At 36.9% G+C, this 25510-nt stretch overlaps 1 protein-coding gene across 2 annotated transcripts in view; it reads right to left on the bottom strand.

The window, feature by feature from the left end:
* HTT (huntingtin) overlaps positions 1 to 25510 on the bottom strand; it is an 87862-nt gene that overhangs the window by 9444 nt on the left and 52908 nt on the right. For both annotated transcript variants that reach the window (XM_076335848.1, XM_076335850.1), the window contains 21 exons: positions 23274 to 23481; positions 21723 to 21864; positions 20294 to 20473; positions 18703 to 18879; positions 18372 to 18448; positions 16730 to 16868; positions 14880 to 15002; positions 13792 to 14005; positions 13454 to 13599; positions 12813 to 12990; positions 12431 to 12526; positions 11387 to 11574; positions 9998 to 10124; positions 8723 to 8823; positions 6330 to 6484; positions 5810 to 5949; positions 5561 to 5643; positions 4387 to 4517; positions 4080 to 4209; positions 3154 to 3309; positions 315 to 505 (listed from right to left, as the gene is read on the bottom strand). In XM_076335848.1, the coding sequence (XP_076191963.1) occupies positions 315 to 505; positions 3154 to 3309; positions 4080 to 4209; positions 4387 to 4517; positions 5561 to 5643; positions 5810 to 5949; positions 6330 to 6484; positions 8723 to 8823; positions 9998 to 10124; positions 11387 to 11574; positions 12431 to 12526; positions 12813 to 12990; positions 13454 to 13599; positions 13792 to 14005; positions 14880 to 15002; positions 16730 to 16868; positions 18372 to 18448; positions 18703 to 18879; positions 20294 to 20473; positions 21723 to 21864; positions 23274 to 23481 (3082 nt within the window). The remainder of the gene's footprint in view (positions 1 to 314; positions 506 to 3153; positions 3310 to 4079; positions 4210 to 4386; positions 4518 to 5560; positions 5644 to 5809; positions 5950 to 6329; positions 6485 to 8722; positions 8824 to 9997; positions 10125 to 11386; positions 11575 to 12430; positions 12527 to 12812; positions 12991 to 13453; positions 13600 to 13791; positions 14006 to 14879; positions 15003 to 16729; positions 16869 to 18371; positions 18449 to 18702; positions 18880 to 20293; positions 20474 to 21722; positions 21865 to 23273; positions 23482 to 25510) is intronic.

The following is a 25510-nucleotide window of genomic DNA, read 5'->3' as shown; positions in this document are numbered from 1 at the left end:
ATAAACTTCATTACTGATCCTGCAAGTCTTATTCAAAGAGTATGCCTTTTGACAGAAAAATAAGGTTTAGGGAACACAACTTACCAAAGAGACAAAAGACTGAGCTATCAAACAGTTCTCACCCTCAAATATCCTTTCGCTTCTGTAAATCAAACCTAAAATTGGCTGATATTTTCAATGAAAATGCCAAAGCCTGCTTGATACAACAGCCTGCTCTAAAACATACTGACAACAGCAAACCATAAAGAGCCCTTTTGTTCACACATAAGCATGCAACAGTTTGGGGGTGGGGGGTGGAGGGGGAAGAGTCTTACTGTGCTACTCCTCTCAAATTGGAGAGCAGATACTCGCTGATAATTGGAATGAGTTGCTTTGCTGTCTCATCAAGCAAGTCACACTCAAGGATATAAAGAATTCCATGCAGAGCTCCAATCCGACTTGGCATATGGGTGCTTCTTAGGGTTGATTCCAGCAGTCGACTTACTGGTTCAGCCACAGCTTTATCCTAATACATTCAATGAGAGTATTCATTAGAAGACAACACTGGTTCAATACTAGTGACTCCTATCATTTGGAAATACTTGGAACAGATTAAAGAGCAGAAAATACGGCATGAACCAGAGCCTGGCCTAAAACTACTTTGGATCAAATGTCACAAGATTAATATAATTAGATAAGAGATGATTTGCAGATGAACTAGTAAACTGATGCTACTTTGTTTTACCTGTAAAAAGTTATCTCATTATTTAAAGCCAAAAAAACCAAGATAAGCATTAGTTCAGTAAATAATATGTGCTATTAAGAATCCTCTACATATAGGACTTGTACGGTTGGAATTTTCTGGCCTTCCAGCTAACTACAAAGGATCCTTCTGTCTGAAAACTGACTGGTAGATGCCTATAGTCTGCATTCAGGAGAATACTCTGCTATCCACTCAACTTAGTACAGCATTCCATTTATTTGTTCTGAGACCACTGGCACTCAGACCTACACATCTTTCTCTCCACCACTCCCATGATCTGGACAAGGGGATCGAGTGCACCCTCAGTAAGTTTGCAGACGACACCAAGTTGGGCGGGAGTGTTGATCTGCTTGAGGGAAGGAAGGCTCTGCAGAAGGATCTGGACAGGCTGGATCGATGGGCCCAGACCAACTGTATGAGATTCAACAAGACCAAGTGCCGGGTCCTGCATTTCGGCCACAACAACCCCATGCAGCGCTACAGGCTTGGGGAAGAATGGCTGGAAAGCTGCCTGGCAGAAAAGGACCTGGGGGTGTTGATCAACAGCCAGCTGAATATGAGCCAGCAGTGTGCCCAGGCGGCCAAGAAGGCCAAGGGCATCCTGCCTTATATCAGAAAATAGTGCAGCCAGCAGGAGTAGGGAAGTGATCGTGCCCCTGTACTCGGCACTGGTGAGGCTGCACCTCAAATACTGTGTTCAGTTTTGGGCCCCTCACTACAAGAAGGACATTGAGGTGTTAGAGCATGTCCAGAGAATGGCAACGAAGCTGGTGAAGGGTCTGGAGCACAAGTCGTATGAGGAGCGGCTGAGGGAACTGGGGTTGTTTAGCCTGGAGAAAAGGAGGCTCAGGGGAGACCTCATCGCTCTCTACAACTACCTGAAAGGAGGTTGTAGCGAGGTGGGTGTCGGTCTCTTCTCCCAAGTAACAAGCGATAGGATAAGAGGAAATGGCCTCAAGTTGTACCAGGGGAGGTTTAGGTTGGATATTAGGAAAAAATTCCTTCACCGAAAGGGTTGTCAAGCATTGGAACAGGCTGCCCAGGGAAGTGGTGGAGTCACCATCCCTGGAGGTACTTAAAAGACGTGTAAACGTGGTGCTTAGGGCCATGGTTTAGTGGTGTTAGGTTAATGGTTGGACTCAGTGATCTTAAGGGTCTTTTCCAGACTAAATCATAGAAGCATAATGATTCTACGATTCTATGTTTAGTCTTCAAACATCAAGCTGGGATCAGATACTTCACTCCCTGTTACCAAAGTACAACAACTTATTGGAATATGCAAAAATCTATTCTAAACTGTTAGATTGTAAGATGACAACTTTTCAAATCTATTTTAAGTATTTAATAAAAATTATTTGTCCTACATTGTTCCTGTATTCATGAAGTATCTAAGATGCAGGCCAGTTTTACAGTGCGTGCTCTCTAGTTGCTCTTTTTAAGTGGATTTTCTACATAACTGAGCATAGGACAAAACAAGCAGCTCTTGATGGAATCAACTGTTTTTTTCCTTCCACTAACCTGTTCTATTGAGCTGTTTGCTTGTGAGGTGTTATTAGGTCACTGAGTGGGCAATTACAGCCTAGTCAGAATGAGCTGATCTCTAAAACTGCTTCTGCATGTTTGGCATCACTTTCACAGCCTTCCCTTGCACAGTTGCTGCTACAATAGCTACTGGAAGCCCTACCCCAAAAGTCTTTCAAAACTTTTCTTATCACTGTTCCCCATATAGTTTTATATTAGTTTCATAGAGAGTTTCTAGAAATGCTAACTTCTTCCAAAAGAATTTGTAATTTTTTTTCCTAAGTAATCCCACTCTGAAATGTCCATTGGAAAATACTACTGCTCTCTGGTCTACAGATTTAAAGACAGCAACATATTTCATTAAATAACTTGCATTGATAATGTTCTTTCCCTAAGTGCAGAATGATGCAACGGAGGGAAGAGTGAGGGAAAGAAAAGGGATACCTGACTATCAAGCTACATATTCATCACGTGCACTATCCCAGCCTCTCATGAGATTACAGACATTCACCTGTAACACAAATCTAGCAATAGGTGTTCCACAGTCCTCATTTCTGGCCTGAAATGTAACAAATGAGTCCAGGGCAAAGGTAACACTCAACTGAATAAGATAAACCAAAAAGCACATTAAAATTAAGCTCAAACCTCAAAAAACCCCCAAACCAAGCAACCTTTCTGTTTGAATATGGGGCAACTGGAGATTATGTTTGCAGCCCCTGAAAGCCCAGAATACGTATCTTTTTACTTCTTATACCCATGCAGATCAGCTAAGGGATTTTCTTAGAGACAAACAACTCTTAGCAAGTACATCAGATTTGGCAGCAGAAGCTAGGGATGAGTTAACCTAGACACCCATGAATTTGCAATAAACTTCCATGAGAATTTCTTACCATTCCGAGAACAGCAGCAGCTTTACAAGTGGCTGGTATCAAATACTGTACAAGAATCTCATCTTCTGATGGATGCACCTTTCGCAATTCTGTCAATGTTGTATACATCATCTCAAACTGATTCCTTTCTGTAAATAAGTCCGATACTGCCAGAAGCTGTACACAAATTAAAATTGCATATAAAAAAGCCCATTAGCAGACAGCCAAAAATTCACTCTCCCTTCTGTTATAATTGTCAGCAAAAGATTCTTCGATCGATCTATTAAATGTGTAAACATTAACTCAAGTGTCTGGAGTAACTATTGCTGTCCAGAATTAATTCCACCATCCATCTCAGATAACAGTTACCTCCAAACGGTCCTTTTTTCCAAAAGGTTTACAAAACCAAATCCACTATAGTAAGTAATTCTGGAAAATGAACACTGCCATTTGCAATATACTAGAACACCCCAAAAAACACAATACACACTCTCTTGCAAGGATAGTTTCAAGTCTTTTATGATAGTGAATAATGGCTGTCAAGACACATTCCACATTTGTGTTCTTTAGTTTTGCTTCTACACTTCAACAGCCAATTCAATCCTCTAATACATTGTTGTTTCATCTTCATTTTCTTACAGAGATAGGATAAGCAAAATCCCAAAATCTACTTTTAGCAAGCAGTCAAATAAAATACCGACTATCATTAAGTAACAATAAAGTGTTTGTAATGTAGTAGCAGAATATGCAATCCAGATGCTTATATAGTTTAAATCAGTATAGTTTTATAGTTGCTCAAATTATATTTCAGTACTGCCCATATAATAGCACTGCCAAGAAAAAACAGTGTTTCCCATATATTAAAAGACGCTCCACAAATGCTGCTTAGCTCTGACTATTTGGTACCATATACTCAATTATAACTCTGAATAATAGTTTAGACTTACTGATCGCACCACTTCGCTAATCAAAATGACTGGCGTTCTCTTGCTAGGGTTTGATGGCAATATCCACTGACTATACAGTTCAAGCAAGAACTGAGAACAAGAATGTATATCTACACCAGCCCGGTGTTTCCTGCAAGGCACAATAAGCAAGTGTTAAAATGGCTATTCTTAAGCCCTGCTAAAATGCTTGATTCAAAATAATAGTTATTTACCAGCATCCAATTCACAAACCCAGCTTATTGAACTCAATGTGAAGAGATAAAAGCTTATTGATAAGTCAAAGGAGAGACAAGAAAAGATAAGACACCTGGTGTTAATAGGAGAGGTTGGTGGTGAGGAAGGAGCAGGTATGTCACTCTCATCTTCTTCATCCTCACCCCACTCTTCTTCTCTCAATGGAGTGATATTATTTCCTAACCATATGGAGTGTATAGAGACCTTGCAACACAAAAAAAAGAAACAAGTAGAAAAGCACAACATTTAACACCCTCATAGTCAGATTAGAAAAGTCTTAGAAGCTCGATACATTTTTCATTTAAGTGACAGACAACACAGCCTCAAATAACATTTACATGAACTGCACAATCAAATTTTTTTTTTTAAACCTTTTTTAACACTTTAGTTCAACTCACTTTAAACTGTATGGCACAGCAAAAACAGTAGCACCATGTTAAGCAAAAATATACACACATTTATTTATTCTTCAAGCAGGATGTCTAATGCCTAGTATTGTTATGGTGTTAACAGTTTTTGTAAATAACAGATAGGGTCTGTAAACCTGCAAATACTGAACGTTCAAGCCATTTAGAATCTCAAAAGAACATACAGATGCCTAAAGAGAGACAAGTGATCATTTAGTCTTCCCTGTGCAAAAGATTCCTCAAGAAAAATAATGTCATGAGTTTAGTATTTAAGTTTTTTTCACTAATACATACTATTCAAATAGTGAAACAAATATTAGATTTAAAACTTATATGTAACTTTATGTAAAGACTAATTTATCAAGGAGATAAATAACTGGATAAGGACTATTTTTTTATTCACTGGATGTCGTGCTAATTTTCCAACTATCATCATCCAGTGAAATTTACGTCCCTACATTGGGTTTATTTAAAATTAAAACAACATTGCTTATTTTATGGCCAGTGATTTTTCATTTCCTAAGGACTACTGCAAGCATGCGATAGCAAATTAAAATCCAATAGTTGAAGTGGAAGCTAACACTACAAGGGCTCTCTAACACACAAGGCTGAAAAGTACAACTCAATAGCTGGCTCACGGGTAGACCTCACACACACACAAGCGAAAATTCCATGAGAGGTGGGACAGCTGGCTGAGAGGAGTCACCCAGTTATGATCTACCCTGCATCACTCAGAGCTTTTAGTTTACATTTGATGTTAGGCAATGCCTCTTAACTGAATTTTCACAAACTGGAAGAGATGTAATAAAAGCCAAATTCAAAGTTAAGGTTTTGGCAAACCTGTCCCAGTTTATAATCCATATCTCCTATTTCTCGTTCAGTATTGATCTGCAGTAAGAGTTTTTCATGGCTGATAAGAGCACCTATAACAAAACAGAAGACAAGTTTTTAAAACATGCATAACAAAGTAGATGTAAAAATGGCTTTGTTTCCTGCAAACTGGATTTCAAACAAATTCCTAAGAGTATCTTTTTACTTTTTAAATGTAAAAAATTCACTCTCCTCTTCCCCCCATGCACAGGCACTTACCTGTAGTAGCAGGAGAAAGTGATGGAACGGGGTCCCAAGCTTGGTATAAGTGATGAGTAGCAATATTATCTCTCTTAGATACCATTGCTTGGATTTCCTGTTCAACAATTCCCCTGATAACGCTTAGCTTTCTCCCAAACCTGAAAGCCCAACAGAAATCAATTTAAGCAGATTTTCCCTTTAACATTTTTGTGCAAGTCTGACTAGCTTACTCTACAGTGTTATGTGTCTATGCTTATTTTCATTATCAGGGATGCTAAAACTGAGAAATGTTGAGAAATACATTCTGCACACTCTTCACTAGATTTTAGTAAGATATTGTCTTTTTCAGATACTGTCTTTTAACTCAGGTTTGTGATGCTAAGTCCATGTAACTTCTATGTAGACATACCCATCTGTATACACTCTTGCTTAGAAAATAGTCTATACATACTTTTGCCACAGCTAGATTAAGCAATTGTAATTATGTATTAATCACAAGTATAACTCTTACGCATTTTAGAGCAAGTAAAAAAAATACCTTGTGTCCAGAGCTTTTAAAGCTTTGTTGCGGGGCTGCTGTTCCAAACAGCTAACTGCTGGATTGCCTGCAACAGGTATTGTCATTGCACTCAGCACCAAGGAAGTTATGGCTTGTACTGCAAGAACATTAATTTGGGTCCTCTCTGTATCTTCCTGTAAAATGAACTTATTGTAATGTGAATTGTAAAAAAAGAATCCTGAAAGCCCTGAATATCAGTTTGTCACCTCCCACTAGATTATCATTAATAAGCCTGACATCGAGACTTCTTCCCATCCAGAAATCTAGCTGACATAAGCAATACACACAAAGCACTGACACAGTAACAGTAGCAGTAACACATCCTTCCATCCCATCAGCCATTCTGCATGCATCCTCTCTTATCCCAACAGCATTAAAACCTCAAGATGTCCATTTCGGAACTTTCAAAGTGTTTAGTTTCTTTGTTTTTATCTACCCATTAGTTACCTGTTGAAACAAAGCATCAAATAAGACCAAATCTGAGTTGGAAACTCTTCAGAGAAGGATCCACGTTAACTGTTTTTAGTAACTGCCTGTTTAGGGAAAAAAACCTCAACCTCATCACGAATTTGCAGCAGCATTTTTCTGGGCATCATTATCCAGATGCATCTAATGTTCCTTCTAAAGCAAGATGCTACACATTCAGTATTTAGCACCACTGTAAAAGCATGAGAAAACCGTAACACAACTTTCTTAAAATATTTGGTTAGATTCAATCTATTATTCATACTTGAGGCACTGCCATTTTTCCCCAATAGAAGGTATTTGGAAGTACACACATTGCATCAAGCACTTCGCCACTGTAAATCATCACCACTGTAGTAACCCGTTTCTTTGCCTTTTAAAAAAATCTCTTAAAATAAACTTCTGGCACTGTGGGTTGTAACTCATCCTCCCTGTGTTGATGGTAGCAAGAAGCTTCATAGTACATTTAACTTTTTTTGCTCAGAACTGTTTATCATCAGTACTTTGAGTAAATCAGGTTTTTTACAAACTAAAATTAGAACAACAGCACAAACACTTGCAGATTCTGAAGTGGCAGGATGCTTCTCAGTTTTTGCTTTCGTTGTATAGATTCCGATTCCTTCTTGAAAGTATCGGACCACAAAGGAGTCTGAACTTTTTAAGAAAATGTAATATGGTAACAAATTTTAAACTTTTTTTAAAAAAAGAATTTTGTATTTTTATTTCAGAAAATATTAACATAGTGAAATTTATAATAGTGCTTAAAAAGTCTGCAATTTTAACCATATTAGTTTTCCTTGGAAAGTAAAGGAGCAGTATTACTCCTGTTCTACAAATAAACACTCTCTACATGACAAATAAGGAACTACCAATAGCTAGGTTGCCTTAAGTCTGATCCAACATGGCCATTACGTACAAAAGAGTTAAGTGAAAGATTCTGCAGGCTGCACAACAAGTGTCCATGTCAGCCTGTCTAACAGAAAATGCTAACCCAGGGAAGAGGGATGATGATGCCCTACCCCTTTTTGGAGTCTGACACCTAGGAAGCAAGGGAAACAAACCCCTTTGTCTGCTACCCAGGATCCACTATTCATAGGCATCTACCCTCCAAATTCTTCAAAATGCTTTAGGCTCTGCACCTACCATCAGGACCGCTCACAATGTGGGAGTGAATGCTATACAAGACTAGGAAAAAAAACCTTTCAGGTTAAAGGGCTAGAACCTAGTAAAATCAGTTCGCTAGCAGGTTAAGACATCTGAAGAGGGAAAGCCTCTTTTATGATAGCTAAGTTCACTCTCATCTTTGCTTTTGGTAAATGCCCTCCACTGAATTTTGAACACTTACCTGAGGCATCCAAGCTAGAAGCCCAGATATCCAATATACAGTCTACAACTGGGAGCGAAATACATGGGCATGCGTCTCCAGGTCAATTCATTTCTAGTCAAGAATCTTACAAAATCTTACCAAAGAAACTCCCCTTGAAGTTTGATTATTAGATAGCACAGATAATTGCAGTAATACTTACTAGTTACAGTTAACTAGTATATTTCCTAAAGGCACAGTTCTCTCACACATTGTTTCTCCTGAAGTTTTCGGAATTCCTACTGTGCGTAAAGCCAAACATCTAATCAAGCAAACTTTGAACTGTGTGTGTGGTGAGTTACACGCTAACATAAAGTTGAAACAGCTTCACTAAAATTTTTCTATACTATTTACACGCTTGCAGAAGCTTTAAGCCAGAAGATGGATGTGTCTGAACTCACAGGGATATGAAGACAAGGAAATATAAAACGGAAAGAATTTCTTAAGTTTTAGTCACTACTTTTCTGCTTTACAGGTTTATTAATAGAAACATTTTTCTTAGTTTAAGTAAAATTTAATTTTAAAAGTCAGTGAATGACATTACCTCTTGCTGGTTCTCCTCTTGGTCCATTACAATAGGCTGAGTTACAAGCACACCAAGCAAAGTAGCCCAAGTCTCTTCAAACTGAGTACGGCTGATCCATCCTATGGAAACACTCAGAGATAGCCATTTATGTCTTAATACAAACTTAAACATGGAATGGCATTAAAAAATGGTACATCGTTTCCATAGATTTAGTTTCATACCATTTCCTATTCGATTTGGCATTTTTTGTAATCACTACAGCTTAAATTTAAACTGATCTATTTTAGGAAGTGATGAACCCTTTAGAAGGGTTCTGGACATTATTATTTAAATGGTCCTGTTTGGGTTGTTTCTTATATACATTTAAATATTTTGATTGTCCAACTTTCAAAGCGCTGAGATCTATCAGGTTTTAACACAGAAAATCATCCAGAAAATGGGCCAATTCTCACAGGAAAGTAAGTCGTGGAGAATTCCATAATGATCCAAGAAATCTTCATGCCCTAAAAGCAAAATGACTCAACTGCCTAGAAATAGGCCATTAAAATTCAAGCACTTCCCAAAGTTTTTCCAAACAGATTTTTACCTATAAAAGACTGCAAAGGATTCCTGAATAATACCTTGCAATTTATACTAATGGTATCTAAAGAATCAAAAATGAGAATGTCATCTTAGGCATTATAGTGATCAAACAGAAATCAGTACTACACCACAAGTCAAGATTAACCCGTAGATCAGAGGGGCGAAAAACCCAAAAACCCAAAGAACTTCCATAAGCATACAGAAAATTTGATGCATTACTCCTGACAGTCTCATCTGTTGACAAAGACTTGAACTCCTAAGCCCCACTGCTCTCATTCAGTAAACCTTGACATATCCAGAAGCTTTAACGTGACAGCATCTTATTTAAAATATTGGAAGTGTGGCACTAAATTCTATTTATATACTATGCGTGAATAAAAAAAAAAAGGAGGGGAAGCAAAATATTCTCAAACATACTGTCAAGTGTATGCTCCAGAAAACAAGTGGCCATTCTGTAAGAGCATACTGAAATCACCTCCCTGAGTTGGAATAGTTTTTGGCTTTATTTCTATAATTTATAATTTTTTCTCTGCAGACCAAAGTGTAAGAATTATTGCAGCACAATTACTAACATGCCCTGAAATACTATTTCTCTTCCACATAAGCAAAAAAAGTAAACAAATGGTACCAGATTCAGTTATTCAGTAACTTCACAACACAGGTAAATGCCCAGTAAGAGCCAACTGTATTAATTTTCAATTTTGTACATACCAAGTGTATTAATGCGATAGATGAACTCCTTAAAGATTTCTTTTTCTTGAAGAAATTCTACTGGTATTTCAGGAAAAACTGTGCTAAAGTCACCTGCAGGCTTTGGTGACCAGCCCAATTTCCAGACCTGAAGAAATATAAAGAAAGTCTACTTATCCAAAACAGAGATAGTATTAACATGACAGCTATAAATATACATGCACCATTCAAAAGCAATGAGACATCAGTAAATAAAGTAATTCTCCAAACACAAAACAACTTAGAGAAAGATTAAATATCTAATACAGCTAATACACATCTTATACTGTATTTCTAATTTTGGGTGGGGGTTTTTTTGCATATTTCTCACTATGAATTAATTATTCAGTCCTACTGTCCAAGTTTGGATATGAAAGCAAGTAAGTTCCTGTCATGTATTTCAGTTTAGAATTTAAGTGCCAGGTAACTCCTAGATTGTGTAGAAATGATGCTGAAAAGGTAATTCAGGGAAAATAGTTCACATACTATTGATGCTGAAAAAGCACGAAGATACATCCGAGAGCGGGCAAAAAAGTCTCAGTTTAAAAAAATCAGTACCTTTTGACATCCCCTCAAAAACAGAGTGCTGAGAAACAGAGAAAGGCCAGAGAAATGGCCTTGCACATATCAGGAACCCCCCTTTTGCTCTACCTAATAAGCATCTAGAAAAGTTTCCAATAACAGTTTTGAAGTTTATCAAAACAAAGTCATTTCACAGTACTAACAATACATGGAGGTAATCACGAGGTGTTCTTAAATCCATGTTACATCAGCCAAAAAGGAAAGGTTGAAATACCTTGTCCAAAAGATCCAAGACGAGGTAGGAGAGAATGGTAATATACAATCCAAGAGTATCTGCATGGCATACCATGGTATGGTACCACACACAAATACCTGAGTTAGTTCAGACACCACTTCAGACACCTCAGCACCATTGCATCATTGTGGTGCTTAGCATGACAAAAAATGAATTTGTCAATTCAGGCGTCATAAAGAAAGTAGCAGTGTAGATTTTGCATTCTTTCCAGGGTAAGCAATCCCACTGGGTAGGAGGAAATATTAGCCCTAACAAAGCACCCAAGTCACTGCTTGCTTTTCCTTTCTTAAACTACCACCTGGACAGTCTTTCATGTAGGAACGTAAGGAGCAACTACATCCTTTCTAATCAAAATTCTGATTCCAAAGTGAACTCTTATTTGATATCTTTACAACGTTTTGCTGCCCAGTGTTTAAAAAGACAAACTCGCTGATCAAACTAGCTAAAGGTTGAAGTCCTACTGATGTAAAACTTGAGATGCAGCACCGTGTTTGGTTTTCAAAAAATTGTTCAATAGCTTTTAAAGTCCTGAAAACAAAGCATAATGAACATACCAAGGGAGGTACTCTTGTGTAACTGTTCACTAGAGGCAGCCTTGCTAAACTGATGATGATGTTCTTGAGGACAGGCGTAAGAAACGCTGGGATACTGCTGTTTCTTCTGTGCCCCAGTGCCAAGACAGTCTGTAAGCATTCCACCATCTCAGCTACCATTTCACAAGCTGCAGTAATGTGTTTAGTTTCTTTGTTGGGAGAAAAAGAAATTCAGTTTTATGAATCTATTCAAAAGAGACATAATTTAAAAAGATACAGAAAAACAAGAAATGCTTAATGAAAGACTGTCGACTAAAAAGGACAAAACTACAATAAGGATGTATACAAAGAAATATTCTACAACATTTCAGCTAGTTAAGAGTACTACTACCACCCTCCTCACAACAGCTTGTGTTGTTTGCCAGTCTCAGTGCTGGAGATTACCAGCACCTGAGACCTGTCAGCAGAGCAGCTCCCATGCTAACCCCAGCAAGAACAGGCCACACTGAATAGAGCATTTGTGAGAATTGAAAGTGACCAAACTCATCTGTTTTATGAGAAAACAGTCTCATAGCTGGCTCCGTGTTAAATCTGACAAGCAGGTAGATTCTGTAGATGGAAGTGGCATCTCACTGTACCAGCACTGGATAAGGAAGACAATGCTGTCCACACTCACAACTACACTTGACCTTCACCTCAACATAGTGCTCCCATACTGTGGAAGGGCAGATAATCAATCTGCCATTCTTCAGAAGAAATATTAACAATTCTCCCCCCTACATGAAATTTAGAAATCCCACAACACTTTAAAAAGCTCAGTCTACAGCGTGCTGCACAGCTAACAGAATCCCCCAAAAGACAAATCTGCATTCATATTTAACTTGCAAGAAAAAACAACTATACCTGTTAAAAATACATCAACCTGTATTTAATAAATATTTATCAAATACAAATAAGGTCTCAGATGAACACTCATTGTTAAAAAAAAACAGTAATGGAAAGGGTACCTACAAATATTTCTTCAGTGAAAGTTTAAGGCAAAAGTGGAATTCACCATTTACTTACTCTGTGCATTTGAATCACCTTCACCCTCACTTAAGCCTTTTGAAGTATTCTTCTTTCTTTCAGGACTAAGAAGTTGATTACCAGGTTCAACAGCAACTGAATTAGACAAAAATATTTAAGAGACACAGCCATTACATATCTCATATTCCATTTTTCTCCTCAAAACCACAGAGTAGTCAAATATTTAACATCTCCAAGGCATCTGCCAAGTTCAAAAGTAAACACAAGATTTTAAATGAGAAATTATAGTAGTAAAAATAAATTTGTCAAAGAAATAATTAAAAAGGACTCAGAGGAGATATTCCAGACACCTAGGATTTGATCAGTGATGACTGACAATTTATCAAGAAAATTTTCTCATAGCCATTCAAATGGGACTCACCTGCTTCTATGATAAATCTAATGCAATTAATTAAGGAGCAAGCATATGTCACATTAGCTGCAGAAGCCAGTAAATTCCAGAGACTAGGCTGCTGTAATGTCAGACAGCAACAATCCAGAGCAGCTTGAAGATCTACACTTAATGGAATCTGGTCGTGCATTAAATGCCATGATAGTGCCTGTGCAAAAAAATAAATTTCCCATTAATAGCAAATTCTCGCAACAGAAGAACTTATAGCCAAAGGTGGTGGTTTGTTTTTTTTTTTTTACTCAGCAATATGTAAAGTTTTATTAGCAAGTTGTATTGCTTTTTTCCTGAGAGAACAGAATTTATTTTAAGTACAAGAAAATTATGAGCATTATATACTGTCTATTCATTGTCCCAAAAATTAGTGCAGAGCCATTTTCCCAAATGCCAAGATCATTCCATCATTCAATCAACCTCTCCTTGTAAAAAGCTGCTCATGTCCCATAAGCCCATCTGATTCACTACCACACGTCAAATAAAATAACCATTGAAGAAATTTCTACAGTTAAGAAAATTGCCCAGACCAAAAGTTACTCAATGGTGATCAGTTTAAGTCAAGTTGTTCCCTCTCCCAACGTTTTCATCACATCTTTAATTATGCTGTAATTTCTTACCTCTACTGACATAACTACGAATTTCAGGATATCATCCTCTTTGTCAGGAGGAACGTGGAGACCAGCTGGTAGTTTTGAGAGCAACAACAAATACTGAGCCAGTGCACGACAAAGTGTCATCATAGACTGATACATCACCTCATCTCCTACAAAATAAGACTGGATGAAATCTAGCAGTCTGAATTTTTTTCCCCTCAATAAATGTTTTTCAGAATTATTTCATAAGCACTTTTATGGCAGGTTTCTTGATTTTTTAAAATAGTAAGTTCATGTATTCACAAGACATCTGTAAAGTACCTTTGCAGAGAAGAGAATAAAAAGACCATTATTTCTATTACCAAATATATCGCTTAGTTTTTTCCAGTAGGCTGATGGCTCAGTTGGCAATAGTGGTTGAAAAACCTGGTGGTTGGCAGGAAGGTTTTGTACAGTTGTAGACACATGATCCAGAGTTACCCTCCGAGCTGTTTCAAAGAAGCTACTCTTCTGGTCTCTTGAGATTTCATTCATGCCAAAGCTTAAACAAGGTGCTAACAAGCTTAGGTTGAATTCCTGAAATCAAATAGTAAATAAAGAGTAAAGAAATTGCTTTTAAAGAGAAGCTAAGTATCTGAGGGTACTATTCTGGCATATTAACATGGTGGTAAATTAACAGTTTATTAACTAACTTGTTATTATGACCTCTATTATGGTGTAACAATACCATAATTAAGACCATATTTGTTCCACATTTAAATTCCAAACACTACTGTACTGGAAAGAAAAAAAAAATCAATGTGCTTATTCCAAATTTTCAGAACAGTATGTGCATAAAGCTTAAGGATGACCTATATACAAGGAATCTTCAAATAAGTTTTCAAACAAATAAGTCAAAAATCTTTTTAAAAAGAGTTTCCCACTATTATTTCTGCATACCAGCAGCAAACGTAATGTAGAGAATTTGAACAAAATACATTCTTAGAAAACAAAGTCCTTAGAAACAATAAATACAAGTTGTCCTTTACGCCAGATTTACTATCTGTGGCCTGTTAGTGGCATATTACAAGTAACCTAGCACAGATATTTAAAAGGTTACAGAAACATCTGGCCTCGTTAAGAGACTATATGGCAAAATGAGAAGATTATGTAAAATGGTAAAACTGGATTTTTGATTGCAATACATAAACTAACCTTCACTTCCACTCTATACATCCAACCTGTACTACTAGAAAGCTGCTATCAGCAGCATTACTAGACACAGAAACGAAACATTTCTACTATTTTAGTTTCCAAAATGAAGTGAAATTCAAGTAGTGAACTACCAGTATTATATAAATTTGAAGTGTTTACATTTAAGACTCTAATTTAGTAATACTACCAATAAGAACATTAGAAATAATTTATTACATTCTCTTCAGCTGACTGTTTCATCTGACAAAGAAGTTACCTTGCTGGTCATGATGGAGTTCAGGTCAGGCTGAGGAATCCTATTTACCAGCTCTGCACCTTCTAGCAGTGCTGAGTCAGACTTGATGCAACACTGCGACCTCACTAGCGAAACATACCAGTCCTTTAATAATTAAAAAAAGAAATTTATTACATATTTGTTTTCAGAAAATAATGAAGTTCACGGGGACAGGGGAAGAATTGCTCACTGGCATTGAATTGTGGTCTGTTTAAGAGATCACTAGGCCACATTAATGTCAAAAAAACTCAAAGAAAAAAGCAAGGCCAAATAGACAACCAGTGAATAGACCATCTTAAAATAGACCAATTTAATTTAATTGCCAGTTCACTGGCAAGCTGTCTATTTCCATACAGTCTGGACAGGAAATGAGGAAAAAAGCAGCTTAACATTTAGCGCAGGTGTATGTGTATGTATTAGGATCCTAAAGCTGAGGAGAGTATCTAGAAGAAAACCTGGAATACTCAGTAGTTACACAAACATAACATTAATAGCAAAAAACCCAATACTAGAGCCACGTAAGAAAAGTCTTCAGATTCAAATAAATCAGCAGATGGAGATAACACCTATCTTTTAACACTCACTGTAATAAATGAAGACCATAGAATCACTGAGGTTGGAAGAGACCTCTAAGATCGAGTCCAACCATCGACCCAACACCACCATGCCCACTAACACACATCACTGCAGATTTACTCCTTAAATCATTAGTGATGAGCCTACAGGAATTAGTTAATAATATAACTACGGAATATAAAGCTTTATCCCTTTTCTGTGTTTTCCTTCTTATAACTGGACATCCTGAATTTGCTGATATTAATTAGAATGCATCTAAGCCTGTCAGAGCTCAAGGCGCACCTGGACGACGCTCTTGGTCATATGGTTTATTTTTAGGTAGTCCTGTGAGGAGCAGGGAGTTGGACTCGATGATCCTTATGGGTCCCTTCCAACTTGATTCTATGAACTATGTTGGGGTTGTGGAGGAAGCATACAAAAACTACTTCCTTTGTGCAGGAATTACAGAGGAAGAAGATTTTTTGGTTAATTTGAAGACAGAAAGCCATAGGTAAATGGTTTCTGGGCACAAACAGTGTTTCCTCCTGCTGTCTAAGTAGCTCTCAATCTCTTGTAAGTCAATGGGTTCCTCAATTACTTAGTCTCCTCCAAACTGCCAGCTAATCAAATAATTTTTGCCATCTGAGTTACACACATTCCATATTACTGTGTATCACTGCAGAACACAAAGGAATGAAAAGAAGTGATCTGTGCCATGGGACAAACTAGAAAGAAAGGAAGACACAGGCCCCAAATGGCTTGCTCTTAGCTTCCCACCCCGCTCTGAAATAAACACATCTAAGTACATGAAAGACACAAACAGTTAAATAGCCATGTTCGTTCTCTGAACGTAATTTAAAGCTGAGAAGTGGCAACTGAGAAATAATGCTTCATTTCCAAGAGACAACCAACAGCTTTCAGGAAATGAATAAAACTGATCACTGCAGTAAACACATCAAGAAAAGAAGAGTATGTATCTGTCTCTACTGAACCTTATATAAAGCTTTCCATTAAAGTTATGCAAAGAAACAAAACTTGGTATTTTCACAGCACCGTCAACATAACAAACATGTATGCACATGCTAATTATTCATCTTAAGTTCAACAGTCAGCCAACACATATGAAATCATTCACTGATCTATATTTGAGATTCATTGACAATTCTGAGAACATTAACTGCATAGTAAAAATAAGGTATATTTAAATATTTTGTAATGAGCAAAAGCTTATTTAGAGCCAAGGCACTTTTAGTGACTCTTTCTAAACATAATCTTACTTTGTCTAGAATTACATTCTCTAAAGCTGGTTGGTCTTCTCCATCTAGTGGGTGTGAGGTAACCAGAGGTGAAGGACTAGATGTGTCTGGTGCTACCATAAGACGAAACCTATCCAAGAGCGAGTAAAGTCTTTGGTGTCTGAAAATAGAAGAACACATCAGCAGAGAGCTAACTTACTCAGTTTTGTAAATCATTTAAAAATAGAAAGACATCCAGTGAGCCAATTCTAATCCTGGGAGAGAAAAGCAGTAGGGTCTTAAGTTCTTTGGTGGATATATGCAGTCATATGATGCAAAACTGCAAATTTCACCAGCTATCAGTAGCCCAAACAAATGAACTCAGCACCACCACCAATAAAGATTTAAATTTAATTTAGGTTTAAAATTTGCATGTGCTTAAGCATAAAATGCAAGCTGTTCAGCCTTCTTTATGCAGTAAGTCTTTTTAATGAGTAAGAAGAATCAAAGTTAGTGTACAGATGATTTGGTTGCCGACAAATATGTTCTAACAGATACCAAACAAGAATCCACTAAAACTGAACTTTTTTAAAAAAGTGTATCAGGAATTCCAGTTTGTGGATTTATGTCAGTGTCAGGGGTTTGGGTTTTTTGTTTGTTCGTGTTTTTTTGGTTTAGGGTTTTTTGTCAGTTTGGTTTGCTGGTTGTTTTTTTTTCCATTACTGCTATCAAGAACTTCTATAGAGTCATTTGGAGATTTTGGGGTTTTTTAAAAATTCAAATGTAACATGACCTATGAAGGCACATTACCATCAATCTACTGCAGTCTTGGGCTTTAGATACTTTTCCCCTACTTCTTTCTTATTTCAGTCAACAGATATTAACCTCAAACAGCAATGACATCCAGAGGATTAAGTTAGACTCTTTCCAACATTAAATAAAGCTTTTTCAAAAATGGAGTAATTTTCTCCTTTTTATAATAGCAGTTTACTTTTAAACAGCTGGGAGACTAAACAATTAAAACTTTCAACACAGCTATCTGGAAAAAAAAAAATCAAAAAACAAGCCCACCCAGCTTGGACTCACAAAATTCTGCAAAAGTGAGGAAAAAAGTTGTTTTCAGTAATGTAGTTTTTGTCAAGGAATTAATTTGTGGTTGCTGTCTCTCAACAGTTAAATACTGAGTGGGATGTGGGAGAGAGAATTTGATGCCTTCGAGCCTTTAGCTTGCTTTAATTATAGAATCATAGAATAGTTTGGGTTGGAAGGGACCTCTAAAGGTCATCTAGTCCAACCCCCTGCAGCGAGCAGGACACTTTCAACTAGATCAGGTTGCCTGTCCAACCTGACCTTGAACGTTTCCAGGGATGGGACATCTACCACCTCTCTAGGCAACCTGTTCCAGTGTTTCACCACCCGCATTGTAAAAAATGTCTTCCTTATATCTAGAATTTCTTCCTTATATCTTAATTCTTAAATATATTGCAAATTCAAGTCATCCAACACAATTGTCCTTGTGCCAGAATATGCCTGCATCTCTTAAGAGAGGCTTTACTCCTGTTTTACCTCCAAAAAGGACTACCTTATCTTTAAGAAAAAGCCAAACATAGGAAAACAGAGTTAACACAGTTAGTACTAGAACATTACTTAGTTTGGCATTTTAACACGTATTGGTATTATTTACCTTGTTGCTAATCCACTGTTTTGAAGGTATTCCTGAATTCTATCCAGTTCTTCAACTGGTAACTGAGTAATGCTGTTCTATAGGAAAGAGTCACAAGAATTTTATAGGATGAAAGTGAGTAAAATAGCCATAAGTGCTTTGAACAGATTAGGAAAGTTATAGGCAATAAAGTGAAATGTAAACATCCACGTATCTCTATATTAAATAAAAAAATCCTTTCCAATGAAATAACTTAAAAATCAGCATATTTTGATGTACTTTAAATCATTACACTTGATTATATTGCTAGCACTACCCAATCTTATTTACAAATGAGTATATTTTTCTTTACCTGTAAAGTTGCAGCCAAAAGCATTTCCACCCGACGGCAAGCCAGTGTGTCAACCATGCGAGCAAGCACACGGAATGGAGTACACAGAAGCTTATCAACATATAATGTTAAGACAGCCCCAGACTGGCTGAGATGTATTCCCTCTAAACACTGTAAAGTCTTCTTCAGAGTTGTGGGCTAGATGTTGAAACAAAACAGACCAAAAAGTGCAATCAACTAGAATACAAAGATCTTAAAGCTAAAGGGAAAAGCATTTAGAAAAAAACTATAGCAGACAACTAGCTGATCAATATAATCATCTATACAGGTCTGAGTTACCGGCTTATTTAATGTGAACACTAAGTTGTTTGATGTTTAACTGTAAAAGCTTACTTACAAAGAGTAAGCAAAAAGTAGGGAGCAAAACTTTTAGGGAAAAAAGCTAGAGACATAGGTGGAATTGTAGAAAGCTTTGAGAACAGTGAGAAGCTTGAACTCTTGCTGGAAGAAGGTAGGAACATGAGCATAGTTAAGACAAGAGACATTAGAATACTGATAAGCATGAGGGATTTTTTGAGTACATGTTCAATCGTAGAAACAGCAATGGCTACTCAGGATTAAAAGGGAGTGCAAATTTTTTTTTTTTTTAAAATATCAGCACCAATAATCTAAAGGGAGAAACACAAACTAGTTTGACTCGTGGAACCAATCTTGTTTAAGAGCAGACTGTAAATATCAGCTATTTTAGTTTTACTGACTTTTCTGATAATCACCAAAAATTTCACAGAATGACTACATCTTCCATTCAAACACATTTAGTTCATTCTACCGATTCTCAGACACTAAAGCCCAGATTCATCTCACCTAACTTTAAAGTGTTTTATTCACTTGCCTAAAGCAATAATGCAGTTGCACTAGATTTGCACAGAGACAATGGGAAGAGACAGGAAACCTTACCAGGCTACTCAGGGTGCGGCAGCATCTCCCCCCATTAGCTCTAGAGGAAGCCCAGGAAATGACATTTCCTACCTAGTGGGTTCCCAAGATTAAGAGGGATGCATACAACTTTACACCCCTATAAAACATCATCTACTCCTTTTAATTTGAAAACTAAAATAATCAACAGAAATCATACACTGAATTTCTGAAGCGGTATTTCCCTCAACAAAAGACTACAACTTGTGGGGCAGATCAATGGGGAACGCATGAGCTTGCAAGTCATTTTCATGTTGTTAGCACCTATGAAGATGGACTAGTTCCTATTCCTGCCTTTGTAGTTAGTAGCTCTGTTACTTATACTACCAAGGTACTGAAATCAAAGATGAAAGTTACAATTTTAATTTACCCTTCAGATATTTATTATGCAGGGGTAATACCCAGGAAGGAAGGAAAAGCAGCTGAACCAACTCTAGTTGAATTCATAGATTTGATGGACTGGAACACATCTGATACTAAAGTTGCTAATATAATGTTCATTGTTTGCATTTTTAAAGAAGTGACTTTAAAGTTGATAAATGACCCAGAAATGTCAGAATTTGCATACTTCTCAGTTAAACTTATGCTGAAGTGTAAGTGACTTTATTCTTTAAAAAAGTGAAAAAGTTAAACTTACAGCTGCAAGATTCTCACACCGTGATTGAATGGCCTGGATGAAGAGCCCACTGGCTGCTGAATTCCTGTGAACAGCACTAATAAAGTCTTGTACTGGAGGCTCATGGGACAGATTAATCAAGTCTTGAACATGATTCACAATAAGCCAGGTCAAGTGTTCTGAATCATGTAGGTTTTGACACTAAAGGGGAAAAAATTAAAACCTGATTCCAGTAATACCCATGTTAAGTGTTTAATTACTAAAATCATTATTTGACACAACATTAAGTTTTTCATATATAATTCTGGTAGCTATTTTAAAATAATGGCATAAAGTGTCTGTATTTTAATATCACCATCATTATTTTTACATGACAAATTTTCTAAATGCTTTTGATCTTGTTGCAAATTGAGATTTAATGAATTTGTAAGTTATTTTTTTTAAAACACTAAAAATCCAGGTTAGAAACAAGTAAATTGAAAAGGACAATTCAAAGATGCCGCTTTTAATGAAACGCTATTTGAAATAAACATGCACACACACAGTCTTCTTGTAAAATGTGATTTTCATTTAGGCTTCTTTTTAAAGATTTCTTATTATTACCGGCCATAAACACAAGATGAACGATTTCTGGAAAGCAAATCCAAAAACATCTATCAATTATCAGTTTTAAACCTATGGAGGCTATGTGCATATCGACAAGCAGTGCAATGCAACATGAAAAGATCTGTAGGGCTAACTAGGTGATGCTGAGAGGCTGACACTCCCCAGTAAAGAGGTTTTGGAGGGTTTTACATTGGACTACCTCTAGTCTGACTCTAGTGACTGAATGTCCCTTGGTACTTGAAGTGCTTCTTAAACATATCTTCTGGTTTAGTTGAATCTGAAAGGAATGCAGTTTGCTTGCCCCAAAACTGCTCTCCAATGCAAACCAAAGTGCACTACCAGATATTACAGGAAGATTCACTTCAAAAGTTCCCAATGAACTCAAATGCTAATATTGAGGCAGCAAGAGGCCAAAGCCACAGGAACTGCTCTCATTAGAGAATCAAAATGGAAGTTAAATGTTCATGTAAAACCTCTCCTCTTAAGGTAGAGAGACAGAAATTTGTCGTCTCCTAGACACTGTGCACTGCTACTGATGTTGGGAAGTCTAGCACTACTTAGTGTGCTCTAGTACTTCACAAGTAAGGGATATGATACCCAGCAGATAATTCTATTACCCACCAGGTGTCCTTTACAAGCCAAGAGAATCCTCAGTTTAGAATAGAAAAAAAATACCAAATGAGGTCATACCTAAGCTTACAGAAGCACCACCTGAAAATAAAATGACTAGTTTCACAAGTCTTCATTTTTCACTTGTGAACCAGAGATTCAGTTAATGCACATCAGTAATAAAAGACTGTCAGCATAATAACTCAAAACTATAGTTATAAAATTCAAAACTTACAACATAGTCACAAAAAAGAATGAGTGCTCCTCTTCTCACTATCTCTCGATTGCACATGCCACGTTTAGATTCTGAGTTAGATTCATCACTGTCTCCAGATATCTGAGGGCTAAGCAATTTAGTTGTAGAAAGACTGTGTCTCCTGCAAGAAGCACATTATATTTTGTTACTATTTTATTATTATATTTTATTACTATGGCTACTGAAACATTAACAATCAAATTGCTTGGAATATCCTACCAATGTTCTTACATAATATTTATTTTCCTAGAAACTTCATTCAAGCCTTATACTGCTTTGAAGTAGACACTTAGAAAGTAAAGAGCTGATGGAAAGCTAACAATAGCAGTATCACTTTTTTGTTCCGTGTTTATTACTTCCTTGGACAGTCTGAAGAACTAAACAGGTTATTTAAAAGAAAAAACACGGGCTATAGCATGTCTGGTGGGATAACAGAACCTAATTCTGTATTTTCTTCTCAAGCCAAACCAGTGTTCTTGAGCACTTAGTCTAGTGTCAGATCAAAAGTGATGGCCACCCCAGAAAAAAAAAAAATAGAGGTGATACTGGTAAATCAAAAAAAGAACTGCAACAAATAGCTTTCAACAAATAGATGTCACCTCAGCTATTTTAGTTGCCCTACTTTGCTCATAAGCCTGGTAATTTCATGTTTCCTCAAATTAGAATAATATTTTTTCACATCATGAGGTTGAACTGAGGCAAGAATCTCACATCTGAGCAAGTATTGATCTACTCATGTTGTGGAGCAAGATTAGTCTTCCCTAACATTCACTGCACAAGCATCAGAAACATCTCAAGTCAGTTGTTAATCTCCCTCTACAGTTAACACAGAGGGATACCCACCCACACAGGGGGTTATCTTCTTTACCCCCAGAGGATGAATTGTTCCAATGCCTGACAGGTGGGATGAACTACCTTCATGCCAAGAGAACACTAATTTTAGACCAAATCTCTGAATTTCAGCCAACTAATGTTAAGTGAGGTTACTATGGTTCTTAATGCTAAATATCAGCACCATGCTGATTCATATGCTTTGATAGCATTTAGTAATAGACCCACTGAGAACAGATACAGCTATAGTTACAGTTATACTCATCAGATCGTATTTTCATAAACACAACAGTATCATCTGCATGGCTGGTTATTTGCTAGAGCATGAAATATGAAGTCTCCAAAGGAACATGAAATCTGAAATACTGAATATTTTGTTACAGTTATTTCCATAATTTTAATTAAACGTAGTACACAGATGAAGCTTTCTTGGCTTGAAAGTGGAGAAATTACCTGGCAGTTCTTTTGAGGAACAACTGGGTGCAGGACACATTTTCTTAGTTTGAAAGACATACTGATATCAGGACAATATGTATACACATAAAGTAAATGCAGAACTATCTATTTCAGAATTCAAACAGTACTACTCAACAGGTTGACAGGCTTAGCCGATAAAAAGCTAGATTTTTTTTAATATAATTTTAGCAAATATAATTATGAGACACGCTACTACTACTAGGGATCAAAAACAAATCTTACTTCGGGGTTTGATGCACTTCTGACCACCAGTTGTAGTTGGTATAATTGACAAGAAGCAGGATTTGACACCAGAGGAGAACTAAAGAAGGATGCGTGGGAATCATGGACTGAACAAGGTCACTCAAGCTTTCAAGGGTATAGAAACTACCATCAGATCCATCTCCTGTAAAAAGTCTGGTGGCTGCAGCTGTGATTCTTCTAAACATCCCTGAAAACAATAAAAGCATGTTAGAGTAACTATGCTCTAGTCAAGTTTTAAAATTTTTCAGGGTATACAAATCTGAGAATACAAATCCTGTTTCATAAGCCACTACCATTCCTGAAGAAAGATACACCCCAAGTAGTTTTACAAGTGTAAGGCAAGTCATGGAGCTTGCCCAAGGGCAGCATGTTAACCAGTAATGACCAGCTCCCAGACTTAAATAATGCTTTAGATCAGACTAGAATTGTAATGAAACCTATCTTCTCAACTTTTTCTGTCATGCATCAAAAAGTTTCTCTGATACATGAAAACCTTACCAAATTTAAAATTGTTAATTATAGACCAGGATTTTTGGGATTATTTTTGGTTTGTTTATAAAGTAAAACACAGAAGTTCTAATTAAGAACCATGCTGTAACTACTATTCTGCCTGCTAAGGAAGATCACTTACAAGTCTCCTACTTCAGATGAGGGCTTCCCAAATGCATGTAGTTAAAACTAAACTGATGCCCTTCTATCCAATTTCTAAAGTGCAAAAAGTAAATGTTTTTAAGCGGAGAAAAGTCATTAACCTGCATACTGAACACTCAGCACAAAAGTTGAATTTTGCTTTCTGACTTGCCAATTCTGTATTCGTATGCCAAAACAAAGGGAGGGAAAACAAGGAAAATGGACAAACTTGAAGTTGTCTAAAGGTACAGGACTTCGAGTTTCTATGAGAAGATAAGATCAGGGAAAAAACAGCTTCTTCAGAACCAGTTAGAAACCAAAAGCTAATCAGAATAATGAAGGAGATCTGTGGTGCTGCTTGCTTGCACTGCCAGATACAAAGAATGAAGCTGTAAATTCCACAGCCATGTGGACCAGTTTAAGCTGCCCCCAGGATCGATAAATACACAATGTAAACAGCAAAGAATGGGAAAAAATAACGGAGTCTCAAAACTCGGGTTCCGCTTACTAGCAAACCAGTGCTATTCCCATTCCAGCTTCCTGCATTTGCAGTAATTGCACCATCTAGTGACTTTCTACAGTCATGAAAGCCACCACATGCTAATCTTTTCACTTCATCTATGCCTTTTATTTCTACTAACTTCAAAGTAGCACACTGAAAATGTTAATTTCTAATCTGGTAGCTTCCTATAGTTGAATACATAGAAGTCAGCAACGCTCACATTTTGAAAAAACTATAATGGGCGAGAAGACAAAACATCCAAGTAGAACAGTGGTTAAGAATGACAGAAGACCTTAGTCTATGTTCCCAGACACAAGTCACTATAAGCTGTGCCGCAGTTAGGAGAATATAACTTAGAGAAAAAAAATTATAGAGTTTTTAACTGAACAAGAGAGAATTAGTACAAAACCAGGCACTTACTTAACCCTAAGACTAAACCTGAAAGAAAGTGCTATGACACAAAAATACAGCCCAAGTGTCTGAACAACTTTCCTTCTACTCTGTTACACTCTATCAGGTAACCACATTACTACTAGTACTTAGAGATGATTTGTAGTCTTACATTAAATTAATTTCTAGATATCATGCAATATACATATCCCAGTGCTCTGCATGAGTATTTTAATATTTAATTTTAATTTTGCATTAAAATCTCTACATAGTTCCTGGCAAGGATCACAGTGCAGCTTGGAAGCCAGCTACTGTAGCAGAACTACCTGAGCCTTCCCTTTCCATTATCCCCAGCTCCCACTGTGGAAGAACCCATTTCCCTGATTTCAATCACCACTTTGATTTTCTGATTTCATTGGCCTTGGCATGACACCATTTAATCACTTACTCCAAATCACCTTGGCATAAGTTATTTGTTATAATATTTGTTTCAAATGTTTCTCCATAACAGCAATTAACAGTATACACATTTCAGTTATTATTGTAACAGACACATGGGAAAAGAGAACTATCACTCACTATATCCAGAGCCCTGTGCCCTAAAGCAGGCTTAAAACAAAGATCAAGGAAGGCTCTGGTAACTATCACCATATTTTGTGCCTCTTCACTCACAATCCCGGAGTCTTTGCGGCAA

Source organism: Aptenodytes patagonicus, chromosome 4 (assembly GCF_965638725.1).
Source record: "Aptenodytes patagonicus chromosome 4, bAptPat1.pri.cur, whole genome shotgun sequence".
Lineage (NCBI taxonomy): Eukaryota > Metazoa > Chordata > Aves > Sphenisciformes > Spheniscidae > Aptenodytes > Aptenodytes patagonicus.
The sequence above is the reverse complement of the archived record's forward strand: the minus strand, read 5'-3'. Positions and strand labels throughout refer to the sequence as shown.